This window comes from Siniperca chuatsi, linkage group LG7 (genome assembly GCF_020085105.1).
Source record: "Siniperca chuatsi isolate FFG_IHB_CAS linkage group LG7, ASM2008510v1, whole genome shotgun sequence".
Lineage (NCBI taxonomy): Eukaryota > Metazoa > Chordata > Actinopteri > Centrarchiformes > Sinipercidae > Siniperca > Siniperca chuatsi.
Genome location: NC_058048.1, coordinates 5,399,932 through 5,419,336, shown reverse-complemented (window position 1 = coordinate 5,419,336; position 19,405 = coordinate 5,399,932). Strand labels below are relative to the sequence as shown.

General features: G+C 41.7%; 1 protein-coding gene across 2 annotated transcripts in view; it reads right to left on the bottom strand.

Moving 5' to 3' along the window:
- The window catches only part of smtnl (smoothelin, like), a 44,671-nt gene extending 25,821 nt beyond the window's left edge, over positions 1-18,850 (bottom strand). The window contains exons 1-2 of one of the 2 annotated variants that reach the window (XM_044201868.1): positions 18,266-18,850; positions 1,578-2,534 (exon numbers count right to left, since the gene is read on the bottom strand). In XM_044201868.1, coding sequence (XP_044057803.1) covers positions 1,578-2,252 — 675 coding nt within the window. In that variant the 5' untranslated portion in view covers positions 2,253-2,534; positions 18,266-18,850. Of the gene's footprint in view, positions 1-1,577; positions 2,535-2,901; positions 3,063-18,265 lie in introns of those variants that run through there. The other variant, XM_044201867.1, reaches the window with a different exon arrangement.
- Positions 18,851-19,405: the final 555 nt, after the last annotated feature.

Genomic DNA, 19,405 nt, shown 5'->3' with positions numbered 1-19,405 from the left:
AAAGCTTTCGCATTCTGGTAGAAAACACCCCAGGCTGATATATCGGTCGATATCAGCTTATTGCAGATTTATCAGTATGCCAATACTGATAAGTAAGAAATTGCAGTTCAGAAATGCCAAAGAAGATGGGAAGACAAAAGAGAAAAAAATCTTGATTGTCATCAGCTCATGTACACTCTCTCATTTTTCGAAATATTTAGACACAGAATTTCCTTTCTGCTCTGAAAACTCCATAAATCTATGATCGGGAGAAGGCCAGGAAAACTGCACACTCATCATCAACTGGCTGAGTGATGCAGCATTCACAGGATGGATGGAGGCCAGCAGATACTCTTTCTGGTTTCATCAGAAGCAAGACAAGCCAAGGGAGGAAACAAATTCAACTGTGCAACTATGTGAACAGGGACAATTACTGTAAGGAACTCCAAGATGAGTCACAAGTCCAACTCCAGAGGACATTCCATGAGCAGCATCCCAAGGTGACAGTAAACATTTATTACTGATAATGACTCAGAAACAACTGATCACTATAACACTGACACAGGCCGTCAGTTTTGATGCACCCTTGGAATCAAAAAAATGTCAGCCTTCCATGAACTGAGAGAAGAGGCTTGTTTTTAGCTTTTCAGTAGAGGTTAGAAGGAGTTTCACAAGACCAGAGGTTGGATTCTTTTCAAACCAGAACCATGTAGTCGTTCAGGTGAAGCTAAAACATTAAATTACCCAAAACTGGAACCACAAGGTTTGCACAGGACGACAGCAGTAATGACTAACCAGAGCCTACATTTCACAATGCTGATTTCACATATTTGACTCAGGTCTGAAAACCACACGGCCACACTAACCTCACCTCCAAGGAGCCTGCTCGACTCATGTTGCTGTACTTCATAAATCCTTAAGCATCCTGGTGGAGGGCTATTGTGCAACCGCAGTGACATAGCCAGTTCCTCGTATGACACATCCACACAGCCACAACGCAACACGGCTTCAGTCAAACTCACATTCTGCCTCTTTACCACATTTTCCCAATCTAGAAAATTATATCGCAATTACTGGATTACTACCTCTTCTACTATTGCATATTAAATTTATATCCATGTAACAAAGTACAGTATCTGGCACTGGAGTGTGAAGTGGTGGGTCAGTACAAATATGTCAAGAGGTTCTGTGCCAGGAGCCCATGAGGACACAAACTACAAATTGTGTTGGATGAGCTTCCTTGAGACTTGACATTTAGGCGGTTCTTGACATGTACACCAGTGATTTCCAACCAGGGGTACTTCTGCAGTTGCCAGGGGGTATGTGAAATTTTTTTTAGCTGAACTTATTTGAAAATAGAAATTAATATTATATTTACATAGTGAGTCAAGCTATTACATCTGAATGTTACATGTTGCAATTGAGAGTACATGAAAACTGGTGAGCAAATAGGAAGAGAAGTTCACTTTTGTGAAAATATTGTTGCAACTTTTATGTAATCAGTACTGTTAAATAACATCTAGTTTAAAAGCAATGCAAATGAACAACATTTAGAACATGAAGGGTGGTGTCGATGAAGGGGAACATGCAGTACTCACGTTAGTCTTGCTGGACACAGCGAACATGGCTCGGCTGGAGAAGCGGGCAGTGGAGGGGCTGCTGCTTGACACTGGGCCTGTCACCATGGATGAAACTCTGGAGCCCACAGGAGGACTGCTGGAGCTTGGGGAGGATGAGAAGGTGGCAGGTGGGGACGCAGGACTGGACTGATTGCTGAGGCCGCTGTAGGTCTGGGCTTGGCTCCCCAGGCTGCAGGGCTGGATGTGGAGGTGAGCCTGGCTCTGAGTGTGAGCCTGACCTTTCCCGTAGAACACCTCTTTTATCTCCTGATGGTTCTCCTGAATGTCACTAAGGTGATTCTTGTGATTCTGACTGTGATTGTGGCTGTTGTTAAGCAAGGCGCCCCTGTCACACGTCATCCCACTCAGGAGCTCCACCTGTCGAGTAAGAGCCTCCAGCTGACTCCGGAGCTGCCGGTTCTCCTGCTGGAGCTGAGCCACAGCTCGTCCAAGAGGCCCGCTCAGGTTGGCTGTCTCCTCCAGACGGCGCTCCATGCCCAGCTTAAAAGCGCTGACGTCCACGTGGATCTCCCTGATGGCATCCCGGAGAGTGTTCTCATAACGGGCTAGAGCTGCACACACGGTCTCCCCCTCTGGAGAGGAAGAGCGGGGGTGACACAAGTCTCCAATCTCAGCCAGGGTTGGGGCTTCCATCAGTACAGCTGTAGACACTGGTGACCCTCTGGAAACAGGCCAGTCTGGGAGTTAACGCCTGAGAGTGAGATCCTCTGACCACTGGAGAATGTCTAGCTTCAGTCAGTCTGCTGAGGGCTTGGCTGGAGGGGGGGACAAGGGTTGGGAGGTGAAAGTTTTCGGGGGCAAAGGTCTGGTCTGTTTAATCCCCACTCCTTCAGCTCTGTCCTGGGACGTCCCCGGGCTGCTTCTCCTTCAGTAAGCTCTGTTTTTCAGGTACAGGTGTCTCACTCTGTCTTCCGCCTGAAAGCACAAAAGGGACAAGACTTGACCTTTAGCTTGCGAACAGCTGTGAAACTCTTAATAGAACGAAACAACCAAGGCAAATGTGATGTCCTGTGCAAAAATGCAGCTACATTAGAAAACATCCAAGATAGTAACAATGAATGGAAGGATTGTACTAAATGATTTAATTCATAATCTACAGCAAAATATAGAAACATCACAATCTTGATTCAACCACAACTGCTCTGACTGACCTTACTGCATTGAACTGAACACGAGAATCCGTTTTTAAAGAGCATACATACTCTTTGAGCCAGCTATGTTTCATAACTGCCATAAAACACAGCAGTGAGGTAATCTTCACTCACAGCTGCAACAAACCTACCTCAGCCTCGCTCTCCGGCACAGCTCAGTAGAGTTTCCTCAGCGCTGAACAGCTGTATGAGTGTGTCTGTGTGAGTGTGTGTGAGCTCTGCTCTGCCCTGCCGGCTCTCTGGTTTGTTTAAACTCTCAGGTTGATCACTCCTCTCCTCCGGTCTGGAGGAGGGAGGAGTGAAGGGAGGGATAAAGGAGGAGGGTGGTGGTGGTGGTGGTGGAGTGAAGAAACAACATGGAGAGAGTAGTAAATGTTAGGGGAGGGGTGGGGTTGGGAGGGAGGGAGGGAGGCCGGGTAGCTTTTATGTCGGTGCACTGTGTAAACTATCAGAAGGAGTGCTCCTTCTCTCTCCTACTTTCTTACTGCACCTCTTCCTCTCCTCTCCGTTCTGTCATAGATGTGTCTGTCCCTGGTCATTTCAATCATAAATACAGCATCAACACTGTTGCAGTGGGTTACTTCCCACAATATCTTGTGTTGGTAAATTTGATGACTTTGATTGTGTCACTTTGAGAAATGTATGTCTACGAGAGTGAAATTCATTTATTAATTTTATTTGACTTAACTAAAATACACGCAATGATGCCTGACACTAAACACACAGGACAGGACACATAATCAAAATCTGATTCGGTTTGTAGCGTCAGTAGAGATGATTAATGTCTCAATCAGCTTGTTTCACAATCCAAACACACACTAAACCTTTTTCCTTGCTTCCTCCGATCCCTCTGCCTCTCCCTGGTCTCTACCTGTAGTTCTTTCTCTCTGTATCATTATCTAACAGGTCAAGAGGGAACATCCGACTGGTGGCTCTGTGCACAGTAATGCAGTATGAATGAAGATATGAGCTCCTGTCGGTGATCATCATGTGGCAAACAACCACAGGTCGACACAATAGTCACATCTTTTACAGAAAAGCATTAGTATGCAATTTCCACAGATATACATGTATAATAAGTAGTATCATACATAGATGTACACCATAACTACAGTGCACATGCCTATAGAGCCTAGAGAGGGGGTTACATTGAGTTTAGGCAGGTTTACCTTCCCCTGTTTCCCTAGCAGTAACATTTTTCTATCATGTTCTATTCTATTCTATTGTAGAGACAGACAGACAAGCTGGCTGCTGAGGACCACCAACCCTCCCCCTTGTAACTGGACCCCAACAGAGCAAACATTCGACACCAGATAGCAATTGTGTATGTGTGTGTGTGTGTGTGTGTAGGTGTGTGTGTGTCTGTGCCCGTGCAACAGACAGACTCATGCAAATATTTCGACATTCCACCCTCCTGCTTACTGTCAGCAGTGTGTGTGTGTGTGTTTTAAGGAGTGTGTGAGAGACAGCAGTGTAACAGGGAGCGTTGGGAGATGAGGGGTGATTTACTGGAAGATTGTTCCCCCACCTCTCCGTCTCTCTCACTCTCTCACTCACACTCATACTCAACACCCCCTCAGGGTTTTGTTATGAGTCTGCTGGGGGCAGTACAAGACACAGACGGCAACAAACCACTGCAGAGGTCAAAGGTCACGGGTATCAGCTGCATCAGCCATCTGAGGTTTTTAAAAATGGAGATTGCTGTTGTGTTTTAGATTATGTCCACATTAATGCTGATAAATCGGTGAATGTATCTTTTCCTCTGTTGACGCTGTTTTCCGTCCTTGAAAGGTGAGCTTGTTGAAAATGTTCTCAAGAGTGGAAACAGCTGGAAAGGCTGATCTTAAAAATCTGATATTATTATTAGTCCTTGTTAAACAAGGACGATGCACAAAAAACATTAATCTCAAAATGAGAAGAGATGCTTTATGCCTGATTTAGCTATTAGCTCATTTCCATCTGCAGTCCCTGGGCAGGTACACACAGAACAATCACCAGACACTAAAAACATTTACATTTACATGCAACACCATTACACAGTCTCTGTCACACTAATAATTATACAGACAAATCTACAAGCACACATCAACATATAAATACAAGCACATTCATCCAGTACAACTATTAAATGAAACAAAAATATGAATCACGGTCAAATGAATGTCGACATGGCTGGTTTCTCGATATCCATTGTTTTGCACGATGGAAGAAAGAATGAAAGTCTGTGCAAGTTTTAAGCTCAGCTGGAAGCATATTGCAATGTTTGATGATATATAGTTGTCAACCTTTCACAGGCATGTTGCTGTGTAGCAGCAACATCACGAAGCCAGCTCATAAAAACATCTTCAGTTTTTTTTTGTCAGTATAGCCAATCACAGTGACAACTGAACAGATATACAAAAATACATCAGTTAATACTGCTGTGAGAAATCAAGACTTTTTCAGTATCTTTGTTGGCAGAGCAAAAGCATGACTCACTGTGTGACATCATTATGTGGCTCATTAAATTATAGTTATAAAATTAAATTAAGCTTTATTACAGTGAAATGAAACTATTCTTCATTTTGCTTAAGGCACCCTGTAAGTCCCTGTAACCCCTGTGTGGGTCCCTGGACCACACTTTGAGAACCTCCAGTAACAATGAGTCAGCAGGTAGTATGGTATGACCCGCATGAATCAGAGTGGTATGAAATTAAAAACTTCAGCTGTCGTCGCAACAATAGATCGCTCTCTCTCGCTCTCGCTCTCCCTGAACTGCCTCCCACAATCCTGGTAGAGCTTTTTCATTGTTTTGATAATGACTAAATATGTTGTACTTCTGGCTCCCTCTGTGCAGAGCTGAGCTTGTAAACGTCCAGTGTGATTATTGAAGATGAGAGGTCACACACTTTTCTTCTGATTTTCTTCTCATCTGGTCTTCAGCCAGTAAAACTATTTGTTGATAATGCAGAGACATTTGCAAACCTCTTCCTCTGTGCAGGGAGTCTGCCTCAACTGATTAATAGTGGATTAGGTCACGTAGCAGGCTGGAAGACATTTGGGGTGTGTGATATATAGCACACTTATGGACAAAAATATTTCACTGTTGTCAAGGGCCTAACATCTGCAAAAAGTAAAAAGCAAGAAGTGAAGAAAGCCATTGTTATTTCCTCACTGATGCCTTTGTATTTTTGAAAATAACAGATCTGGGGGCAAAAAAAGACTACAGAAGCAGACAATCACAGTTATGTAAATTCTAAAACCATCTGGGGAAATGTGAATATGCCAGTAAATAAAGGACACTCTCATGCCTCAAAAAGTACTGCCTAAGTGCTCATGAGCAAGGCACTGAAACTAGTTGTACTGGCTAGATCCTTGGTGTGAAGCAGCATGGCAGTTTTATTGACTGAGTCTTGCTTTCATGGGAAAGCAAAAGTACTAAAACTCATGTATTACACTAATGATCATGTTCATGATCACGTTCATAATCAGCTTTAAGTATAAAGCTGCACTAATTAATATTTTCAAATTAACAATGGAATAAATGACTTTGTGTAATATGAAAGAGGTTTCTAATAGTGACAAAGCCACAAAGAATTATCACCCAACTCTGCAGATGCCCTCAGCTTAAAGTGAGCATTTTAACATCTTTCAGCTATTTGTTGTGGGGGGTTTTTTACGGCCTGCAACTTCACTGTTTTGGTTCAGTTTCACCGCTCTCATGAACCTCGTTTCCAGCAGCAGCTGTTTACAGCGAGAAAAAGCCACCATGCGCTACCTGTCTAGCACCAAACAGCAGACAGGCGTTAGCAACTAGCCGGTGAACAAAGCGGAGCATGTAGCAGCTAAAGAGCCAGATATTCCCTTCAGGAGCTGGTGGAGACAAAAAACAGGGCTAAAGGAAGTCAGTTAATACTGTTTTAAAGATCATGTCTGAAATATAAAACGTCTGAAGCGGAGCTTTCTTCCACGCCGGGTATTTTGACCTGGGTATGTTATATTCGTTGAATGTATTTAATAAACAACAGCACAGCTACTTACCTATGCTAAGTTGAACATCATACAAACACTGAGATTCTGGCGTTTACCATTTTAGATAATCAGAAATGATATAACATGAAATCAGTGGGTGTCATATATGTTCAGAGTTTAGCAGGATTCTGTCCCACAGTTTGTAAGCTAGCTAGCTTCCCTGCTAAAATCAAGCAGGCTTTGTTGCTTTTGTTCCCAAATTTGCTAGCTAGTTTCATAACTGTCTGTTAGACACTGTCACATCATATGAGCAGCAAATCTCATACATGAGCTGATGACCTCTTGTCAGATGGCCTCCATGTAGAGTCGAAATCCTGTCGTCACATCCGGGCTAGCTTCTGTTCTACTAGCTTCTGTAACTCGGTGCAAACTCACATCAAGTATTTTGGTCAACGGCCATTTTGAAAATAAGAAGCGTGTTCCGGAGGTTTACTTTCCATATTTTAAAACAAACTGGCCTTCAGTTCAGCACTTGCTATAGGAAGTTTAAACCTTTGTGATTTTTACAAAGTTAAGTAATGATTCATTTGTTAGAATACAAACAACTACAGCTCCCATGAAAATGACCTCAAAATGAATCCACAATTTTAGCAAGTACAGGAAAATACACATTTTCCTCCGCTTGAGTCAAGAGATGAAAAATTCATGTCAATAGATATTATCTGCCAAAACCAGACTTAGGACAGTTGGTCCAAACAAAACTGAGAAGTGTTTGAAAGAGTTTGTGCCACCGAATGTCTACAGTCTGTGTGTGTTCTCTGGACAGTTTTTAGACCTAAAAAATACACTACAAAATCTGGTAAATTCTGCTAATAATTAGTAAAAGTTATTTATATATTTATTGGCTGTTCACACTGCTGTTTACCTCCTAACACCATCCAATATCCATTTCAGCACATTTTGGTTAAATTTCAGAAGTTGCTCTGTGATACTCGCTCATACTCGTCATGAGAGATATTTCATTACACAAAACTTAAAGAACACAGATCTAATCAGTCCAAACACAGATCTGTGATCGAGACTGCCTTCAGGTGCCCAAAACATTGCACAATAAGTCAAAACAAGGACAGACAAACACTGGTTGAATGGATGACACATTGTGATGTCATGAAGTTTCTCACACTGTTCTAATCTGTGGAATGACTGCACGATACAGTTCATAAAATGTCGACATATGAAGACAAAACAAATCCAGTGCAACGTTTTGTATTCACAGGAAAATGGGATTATTGGATATAATCTATTTATGATTCAACATTCATAACAAACTATCCTCTGATAAAGTTATGCTTTAAAGAAAGGTCATAACTATTGTCTTTTATTTTAAAAATGCCATGATTACTCTTGTGGCAACACTAGTGTTGTAAATGTAAATATGTTGTGTACACTTTGTACAGTTTGAGTTGTCATTGAACTGACTTACCTGGTTTCATATTAGATTTTTTTATTTACATACTGTCAGGAACCATGGACATGCCAGATGTAAATCTTATTTAAATTAGTTTTTTTTTCTTTTACAAGAAAGAAGAACTTTTCTCTCCAACACCAACATAGCACCAACATTTTTTCAGTGTCACCAGTGGTTTTATTTCAACACATTTTTTTGGCATCAGTTTACAGCTGGCAACATGAAAGGAGATTTCAGTGCTGTATTTAAGTGAATGATGTTTGATAGATGGCCATTAGGGGATAAGTTGTTTATAATTAAGTTGCTGATTATAGGTATGTTAGTATGAACATATTGAAACTGTAAAGATGCCAAACTCGACCACATTCCACCTTGGTCCTCTCTAATTTCCCCTCTGTCATCATCCACATCCCCCTATGCAGTATCTGTTTAGGGGGTTAGGGTACATAGAGGAAAAACACACACACACATTCAAACGCACTTACAATGCCTTTTTTGCATCTATCCTCATATCACCAAAATCCATCTAATTCACACACACACACACACACACACACACACACACACACACACACACACACACACACACTCTCTCTCTCTCTCTCTCTCTGACTTCTGGTTACAGACTGTAAACATTAACAAGAGGGCTCTGAGTTCACCCACAGAAAACCGTCTACGTCACCGCCGCTTTAAACCGAACACAAATATGTCCATGCTCCCTCAAACTCCCATAAACACACACATACACACTTACAGATGCAAACATTGCCAGCTGTATGAGAGCAAACTGCAAAACTGATCTTTGTCTAAACATGAAAATGAGTCAGGCTGCATGAGGGTTGCTACTGATAATCAACACATAATGTTGTAAAGGTTGTCTGTTTCATTCTTGATGACCTGTTCATCAGGCGTATAGTGAACTTGACCATGCTTCGTACACTGGGATAATTTTAATGATGTGATGGAACATCTGAATTCAAGGACTGTACTTAAATATATTTTTACAGTGGGTACTACTTTAGAATTGCCATTTTATGCTACTTTATACTTCTACTACTACTACTACTTCTACTCCACCATGTATCTTTTACTCTAACTAATGAGCTTATAAAATATGAAGAATTATTATAGATCAAAGTACCCACCAGTATAAACTAGTTAATGGAAGTACCATGTCAGCCAACTACAACATTAAAATGCTGTTAACTTGGTCTGTTTGTAATTTGGTGCTGAGATCTTGTGCCATCGGAGATAGAAGTTGTTTGGCTGCAAGTTTATTTGCGATATCTGAAGCCAATATGTGTTGGATGTTATAGACCTCCCAGTGCAAGCAACTATTACCTGGAGAAAATTTGTGACATGTCAGAGTTTGTGTGTAAGTCCAACTATGAGATTTATTTTATGGGTGACATGAATATTGATTGGTCTTGTCCTTCCTGTCCACTAAAGACTAAGTTAAGGACAGTTACAACGGCACATGGGCTGTAACACGTAATTAACAAACCGACTAGAGTATCACTGAAGGGTGATGGCACCCAAATAGCTACATGTATCGACCATATTAGTGAAACCAAAAATAATCTTTAGAAGGTCATATCAGAGGTTTAATCAGGATAATTTTGTTGAGGATGTCAAAAATATTTGTTGGTCTAAAGTGTTTTGAAAAAGTTGCTCAATGACTTCTCTCTCAGTCACTCACTCGATGCAAATTGAGTGGCAATCCTTTGGCTATGTAGCTTCAGTTTAACCTTTGTGAGGTATGACTTAGCAGGACGTGGCCAAAAAACAAGTTGAAAACAGCTAGGGGATTTTGTGGAAATGGTTTTGCAATATTGTGACGATACATGTATGAGTTGTGTGCATCGTTTGGCAAGTGTTACTCAGTTTTTATGGACATCTTCATCATCATATTGTTTTTCTGCTGTGACTGCATTTGGAAGCTCGTATCTATTCCTGAACATAGTCCAACATTCCAGGCTTCAGGCCATGAGTAGCTAGTGGAAACAAACATCATACATCTTTGAGGGTAAGGTATTGCAACAACTTCTAGCTACATTCATTTGGTTTGACATCATTTACACTTGTAAACAACCTGCAGGTTAACACAGACAAACTTTAGGGACCTATTGAGGATTGGCTGGTTGGAGGAGTCATCTAACGTTAGCTCACTGACTGACTAGCATGCAGTGTTCCACGTTAACACACGTTACGCTAACATTCAGACACATCACATATCAGCTAAGTTCATTCTTCTCTCACAGCTCAGCAAGAAATTCATGACAGTTCACATAAAAAGCTGACATTTCACATAGACAAGCAGCTTATTAGCTATTAGCTTAAGATAATGACGATACCGTCATCGTGCAATCAGGCCCAGCTTTAGACAAAAGGGGACCCTAGGCAAGATTTTCTTTTGGGGCCCTCCTTACTTTGCCTGGAGCCAAGAACTATGAAATAAAACTATAAACTATATATATAACTATATGAACTATTATTAGTTTTATGAGGACAACATGACAACCCTTTGATGTTGTACTACCACAATGTGGGAAGAACATTCTTGCAAACTATAAAGTGGGCATAGACCTCAGAGGTCTCAGCAACATCCTCAAGGCACAAAGTCTTTCTAAACTGTCACTGAAAAATGAGGGAGATACAACTCTTGACGACAGGCATGTTGGCAGAAAAACAATACAACCCAGCCAACACTCATAGCCAACAGCAATCATACAATTCAAAATAATCTGGAAAAAAATGAGATCATTCTTGCACTGGTAATCTGAATGGTTCATTTATATATGCCGTTAATTGTATTTGCGGTATTGTAGATGCCGCAAATACAACTGTAGATCAATGTAAGAATTTAAATATATATTTTTCAATTCAGTACACTTTGATAGGTTGATGCAGGTGGGGTCAGATATTTATTTAGCATACAGCAAGACACCTGCTGTTTGTTGATGGCAGTGCCTGTCGACCTGCTGACAGAATGTAGCATGAGAGCAGATGAAATAGCAGATGAAATTTTTGATCTCTTCATTCATACACCTCAGGGGCAGTTCTGTAATACTGCTGCTTTTAAATGACCTGACCGTTTTATCCTCATGATTACTCTGCCGGTGAAATAAAGTCCCGTTGAGAGGGCCAGCCCCTCTCTATGTCAAATTGGTTTCAAAGTCCGGCGCACTTCCTGGGGGCTTGACAATATCCGGGATACGAGAACAGCCATCTTGAGCTGGTGACGTCATTTGGAGCCAGAGTCTGCGCAGTAGTTATCGGGGTTGGTGCCGCAGTATCGAGGTCCCGCCCATATACCCGGCCGACTCAATTGCGAACCGGCCTGAGCTGTCAATCATGACGCGAAACCCCGTTTTTACAGCATCAAATAACTAATTAAAAGCAAAAGCCAAACCAGAAAAATTAACACTTGAACATACATCAGTGTGATGAGAACTACCTAAACTGACAGAAAACATCTTCGGGAAAAATGTATTTGACGTGTACTTTGAGTTTTTAGTTTGGCCCATGTCCCATCTGCTAACATAGAGGGGGCGGGGTTTATAACCTATACTGCAGCCAGCCAGCAGGGGGCGATCGAGATGTTTTGGGTTTACTTTTAGGGAGCTGACATGTCGGCCATCTTTATATACAGTCTATGGATGCAGTCGGAGATTCCCAACAGAGATGTTGATTGGCTTGACATGATCTATCCAATGAGGAGGGGACCCGCTGTTCTGGATCAGAGCCATTGATTGGCTTTGTCTCCCAACAACTTTCTTTATTAAAAAAAAGGCCACTGCTGCTTGCAGTCAATGGTTGAAACAGTTGAACCTACAGTAATTGACATATTGTAATGTATTATTCTTATTAATAATGATTTTGCAATGTAAATATAAAGGAATAGTTAGACATTTTGGGAAATACACTTATTCGCTCTCTTGATGCGAGTTAGACAGGAAGATTGATACCACTCTCATGTCTGTACAGTAAATATGAAGCTGCAGCCGGCAGACTGTTAGCAGCCTAGCATAACGACTGAGAACAGGCGGAAATCGCTAGCCTGACTCTTAGGTAACAAGGTACACCTACCACCACCTCTGAAGCTGACTAATTATATCCGGCAAGTTATATATCCGACACATAATCCCCCATAAAACCTTTGGTTTGTGTACAGATTAAACAAAGGAGATACAATATGTTAATTAGTAACCAGGCTAGCTGTTTCCCCTGCTTTCAGTCTTTATGCTACGTGCTTAGCTAATCACATCCTGTCTCCAGCTCTGTTCTTTACATACAAATATGAGAGTGGTATTAATCTTCTCAAACCACACATCATGTCAAATTAATTTCTTGACAGCAGCATTTGTAAGCAGGGTAGATTTTTGGTCTATTTATGGCCATTTCTCTCAGTGGGAACACTTTCCCAGGGAATCCAGCCAGGTCATTTCTCTTTACATCAGTCTTTAACTCACACGCTGTAAATTCAGGACAGCTTGGCTCTGATACCTCTGCCTGGAAACTGACAGTGAGACGCAATAACACACAGCAGATTGTGCAAGGCAAGGCAGTCCGTTGTATGAGTCTCTGCTTTGACAGACAGGCTACCTGCTGGATTTGATCCCAGTCTGCTGACACACAGCGCTGTTGCTGCCTGTCCGAGTGTTAACAGACATCACATTTCACATGAAAACAGGCCTAAATACATCATCCCCCCCCCATGACATCAGAGTTTCCATGGGAACCCGTCATGTCTAAACAGGGCCATGGGGATGGCAGCCAACTCATGATGTCATTGACACTTCAAAGCACAACTTTAATTAACTGCATATGGAGCTGAGAGAGGGTGAGCGAAAGAGAAAGAAATTAATTGTTTTTGAGTGCAGTTAGTACAAGTTTGCTGTTATTGTGTCATGTTTATACTGAATCTTATTTAGTGTTTTGGCAAAGTAGATTCATTGCTAGTAAGGCCACCCAGATAAAGAGGAAGATAATATCAATATACAGTCCTTTTTCTATACCTCAAATATGCAGTGACAATAACAAATCAGACTAAAATGAGACAGTAAGGGGATGCTCCTGTGAAAGTGCTCAACTGACCATTCGCTAAACCTCGCTCCCAAACAGCAGCTGTCCCTTTCTCGCTGTTTTATGCAGTCTATGCTTTCTCCGCGTGCCGAAACAGCGTGCATGGGGCTGTAGTGAGAGCGATCTAAAGAGTGGTGTCTTTTATTAATTCACAAAACCAAAAGCACAACAGCACAAGTGTAAGGAATGGATTAAACTGTGTGTTTATCTGCGGTAATCTGGCATAATTTCTAAATGCAAGGGGTCTGTCATTAGCTATATTACCTATGTTGCTACGTAAAGTATGTTTTAGTAAGCTTTCAAACAATTTTTATGTTAGAACAAATAACATTTTAATTACATTTTTACTTAAAATACTGTATGATAACACAAGGGCTAGTTCTGCTCTGCAAGAAAACAAACAATGCTGCTCCTTATTTCCATGTCTTCTAATGGATCAAGTGGTGAGTATGCTAACTTTTTGCCTGGGACATGGAGCTTCAGCCTCAGTGTTGTAGCATATACAATATGTATTCATCATGTGCATATTTAAGACTCGTTTACAAGGATCTTGTTTTAAAACGAATCAGCGTTAAAAAGTCAGATCATCTGCAGCCGTCATTTTAACCTGCCTTTTTGAACCGATCCAGGCAGAGCGCTGGGGAGAAGGTGGTCTGATGTACATGTTTGGGAGGGATAAAGAGAGCGACAGGATGGGATTTAGATTTTTTCATATCAGAAATATCAAACAACCACTCGGGGTCACTTTCAGTGTCATGGTTTGGTTTATTTTCGCAGCATCATCCATCTTTGCCTTCAGAAGGACAAAGAAGCCTCTGCTAATGTCTGTTTCACATTAATCAGCCTGCTGTCTCAAGAGGCTTTATTACTTTGTTGTTTTAATGAAATTACTGAACATGAGCTATGAAGCCTTTCCATCACCACTGCGTGTGGATCATACTGTACATGTAACTGAAGCCTGCAATAAAATGTTTTATGCTACAAATGTTTCCAGTGACCTCTCAGAGTGTTTTTCTTATGAAATTGCAAGTGGTCCCTGAGCCAGGCTCTGAGTATCGCTAGTGTACAAAATGTAAAATAGTGTACAAAAAATGTAATAGGAAAGACAGGAGGAAGATGTGGGACAGAAAGAAAGAGGACTTTAACTACAGGGAGGAATGAGGGTGTGAAGAGGGAAGCGAGGAAGAGATGGATGAAGAAGGGGTCCATATTCTGCAAACTCATGATGGCTTCTCATAATTATAACCCTGCGACGTCTGCTAACCCTCCAACAAACACATAGGTTTTAAGTCGAGTGATTACTTGCACCTAACCCTCTGCATTCAGGCTTTACCTGAGTAAAGTACACACAAGGGAGGATTTTGTAGGATTAAACTTTGTTTTGGTTCTTGTGTGTCCTGAGAAATTCCAGGTGTCAAAACCTCAACAAAAAAACAAAAAAACTAAATCAGAAACATGTGGGTTTACACATAATTGCTCCATTTCCATTTCTTCAATATTTCTGATACTTGTAAGGGTTAGTTAGTGAGCACCACAAACAAAATACCATTTATCTCGATTATTGTCGGGTGGAGGCAGAAATCTCAGAGATCTCTTGTCTCTTGTCATCACCGTGAGGTTGCCAGGCAACCAGTGGGGACTCTGGGAGTTAGTGCGTCAGGCCAAGAAATAGCCCAGCACATAACCCCCCGTAAAAAACACAGTTTTTACACATCGTTTTTTGTACAAATTAAACAAACAAGATATAACGTTAATTTGTGAGCTTAAGAGGTGCTGGTAGGTGGATCTTGTTAGCTTTGGACAGATCCAGGCTAGCTGTTACCCTATGTTTCCAGTCTTTATGCTAAGCGAAGCTAAGCTTGGCTGTGGCTTCATATTTACCGTACAGACATGAGAGCGGTATCGATCTTCTCAGCCAAGAAAGCAAATAAGCGTATTTCTCAAAATGTCGAACTATTCCTTTAACATGTGGGCCATTATCTGGGACTGCAAGTGATGGCACTGAGTTCAGTTCTTCAGTATGTTCGACAGGGCCACAGCAACAGAAAACTTTTTTAAAAGAACCACTAGTCTTTCCAGAAACAATGCTCTGTTATTATAACTGCTGACAGTATGTACAGTGGATTGTCCATAAATGTCGTTCTTCAATGCTGTGAGCCCCACCGCTCCATTCACTTACATTGTATTGGGTTGGAGGCATAAATCTCAGAGAGGAATATCTCAAAACCTGGACAAATAAAACCCAAACTATCTTTATTTTCAGACAGCAACACTCGGAGGACAACTGCTATTGTCCTAGCAAAAGGAGAACGATATACCAGGATTATCTTCTCTATTTAATAAATAACTAGCATAGGCGCAACCAGTGTGCAAAGTGGCCCAGTGCAGCTTAAACTGAAGCTGTCTAAATTGAGATCAAACATTGTCTGTTTCCGTGACATTTAACAGGTGTTCCCCATCAGCTATTGTGGAAAACTGGATGTCATGTACTCCCAGTATTTTGCTCACACAGGAAAAATAAATAAAGTGCAACTGATTTTTATTGAGTGGCCTCTCGTCTGAAACATGAAAGTCAGCCTTTCAACCCAAGCTAGCCGGCTGATGCACTCTGCAGAGAGGAAAGTGATATCAGAGAGACAGTGAGCAGACTGAGGGAGACACACAGTGAATGAGCCTGGTCTGGGTGTCCTCTGTGGGACGGCGTCAGGATTAGATAGGTGTGGAAGTGGACAGGCCCCTAATGTCAACAGTACAGAGGATACTGGGGACCGTTGTGAGGATGTGACCTCAAGAACTGGATGGGAAGTAAACTGCATGTGGATGAACAAGGAGAGAGACACCGGGACACATGCAAACCAATATATGCACACTTAGGTTTGATTTTACAACATCATTATTCCTTTGGATTGTCACTGCCAACATTTTTTTCTAGTATGTGACACCCTGATATTGGACCATTCGTGCCAAAAAAAGTGTTTTCCCTCTCACACCTGCGATCATGTAGTTACTGACTAAAGTAAGAATAAACACACACACATACACACAGTCAGTCACAAGTCATATACTTTTTCCCAGGAGCCAGTGAACTTTGAACACACACTGATAAATGATGACTCTTAAACAAGAGTGTGTGTGTGTGTGTGTGTGTGTGTGTGTGTGTGTGTGTGTGTGCATGTGTGAGTGCAAGATGATGTCATTTACCCACATTGAGCCAAAATACATCTCAGTTATATCCATCAATTGTTCTTTCTCTGCAATCTGCACGCACGCACACACACACACACACACCCTCACACACGCTACTCTCCCGTATCAACACCTCACAGCGTTACCAGATCAACCCTTTGACTGGCAGTGAGGCCCTGTTTGTGCATTACATCACCCTTTCCTTGTCCAGGCCCTTGAGCCGAAAACAGACACTCACGCGAACATGAACCGAGCCAATTAGCAGGGTTATTAGAGAACATCCATCACGCCGAGCCGTTTTTCCTCAGAGCTAAAGTTTGGAAAGACAACATCATCGGCTCCGTCCAGCAGCACAGTAACATGTAATCTGTGAGCACTTCTGAAAACACGAAGAGATTTGTCAAAGCTTCTGACTTCCAACAGATGTCAAAAGCTACAGCGCCGCTGATGCTGCTGTGAGAACCGAGGCAAGAAGCATTTTGTATTTTCAACAATAAAAAGTCACAAAGTCATGATTTTAAAGAATTGAAATATAGATTTTAGCGTGTGAAATTTTAATATCACTATTCAGGGTCTTTTTTTCTGTCATTTCAGGGCCCACCTCCACCTCCCCAATTCCATTTTTCATCAGAGCCACCAGAGTGTGTCCAGGGGTTCAGGTCAGTGAGCTCCTCGCCGCTCATGGTGCTTGCTATATCAAATAAATTCATTCCGTTAATAACTCTCTAAGCCCACCTTTCAGTTAGTGTGTGGGACTTTCAAGTTACACCACATCACACTTCATAATTTCTTTGTTTATGTTTGTTGCTTATGTGTATTATACTGTGTATTCCCAAGTTAATTTGTTTTTAAGGAAATTACCCCAATGCAAACCTGTGGCCAGGTAGTATTCGAGCACAGAAAACTATGCACATTGCACAGACAGTGAAGGAATGAGCCCCAGGGCTGGGCTCCCGAACAGGTTAATCCGCCCACTCAGGAACACAGACCCTGTAACATTTCTCTGAACTGATATCTGTCTCATCTTTAGCTGCTGCTGCTCCTTATCTGTCTCTGTCTGTACATTTTATTCCCATGTTCACGTAAACTCCTGAGCCCTGGCTCAAGCTGTAAAACACGCAGAAATGCCCCTTCACTGTCCACTGCCTGCTTATTACCTTTATTTCCTTCCCCAGACGAGAGGCTGAGCATGTGAGTTAGACACCTGCAAGTACTGTAACTGTTAGTATATGTAGCACTTATTTTCTGCAGTATATCTATATTTGATGCCAGTTGCCACGCCAGCATCTTCTATATGCATGCACATGTACAACCACGCCACACCTCTGCAGCACACAGCATAATATATTTACATTTAGTGTCAGGGTTGAACATAAAACTCTGAAGGTGTTTTCATGAGCCTGTAAATCCCACACTCGCCCAGACAAGATCATAAGTAATGTTGCATCACAGCACTTTATATCTCTGTGCGGAGTAATGTAATCCAGGGACTCAGGGTGGGATCTGTAAACACTGGATCGACCCTTCACTGACCCTCCATCCTCTGCATGTTGCTGCCGCTCACTGATTTATATCTCAACTCAGTGGGGGAGAGGAGAGGAGAGAGGCCAGTTATAGAAGTGAAAATATATATAAATGTGAAAAAGCTCAGATTCTATGTTATGTTAAAATGTAAATCATTTTGTGGGGCCATTTACACTGTCTGCTAGTGTTGCCTTTCCCATATTTGGCCTCACATCAGTTAATTATATAAATATGGTACAATTAACTGTACAAAGTTGAGTGGAAAATATAAAAATTCTCACCTTGCTGTGCTCCTCGTGGGCTGCTCAGTATAATTTTGTTCAAGAACACAGTATTGAGATGCATTATTTCAGCGGTAGAAGTAACGTTACGCTCTTTCAAGGCGTTCAGGTATAATAGTCCTGTACTTTTTTGTAAAATGCAAGTTGCTTCAGGTACCTGTGCAACGATGAAATAAGATCCAGGAAGTCCAGTCTCAGTACCAAAACACTGCACAGAGGTATGCAGTGTTATGAAACGGGATTTTACAGCTCTGAAGTTATCATGGCGACAATTATTTTATCCTCAGTCATGACGAGTGCCAGGTAAATACCAGAATTGCCCCATTCATGTTACAAAAGAATCCACCAGGAATGTGCTTGTGGATTAGCAGTAATGTGTATGCACGAGGGAATGTTGACATCCAGGGATTTACCCAGGACCAGTGGTCTGATATTTAAAGTCAAACCCAGGTTGAACATGACTTTGAAGTCAAGTCATTCAGGAATTTCGAGTGTGAAAACGGTAGCAATTTCAGCAAAAACTATTACTTCCTGAAAATCTCTTCAAAAAAGTTCCTCATTCATTCAAATCAATGAATGAACAAACAGAAACCACACGAAGCAGAGAAGGATGTGAAGACACAAAACAAGATAAACAGGAAAAAAACCAGAGTCAAACATGTCAGTAGTTTCTGTCACGAGAATGAGTTGTGTCATTTCTGATCAACCAAAACGCAAGTAGTGCCAAAGAAAACTCCCACACACACACACACACACACACACACACACACACACACACACACACACACACACACAGTCAGTGTCTGTCTGTTCCATCTTCTGGCAGTACAAATGAGGTCATTCAGGATGAGTTTTATCAGGGCCCTGGAGAGTCAATAAATCAGGAGTGTGTTGTCTTTACACCATGCATGTGTGTGTGTCTGTGTGAGTGTGAAACAGAGACACACCAAGAGAGACACACACGCAGAGAGAGAGAGAACATAACGGTTGTACTTCCCTGAACGTCCCTTCTTGCTGTTTAACAGTCTGGGAATCTGTCCTGCTGACCTTTCCCGTGTTACGCTGTTGGGGCACTGCTCTGACCGTGACATCTAAACACACACACACACACACACACACACACACACACACACACACACA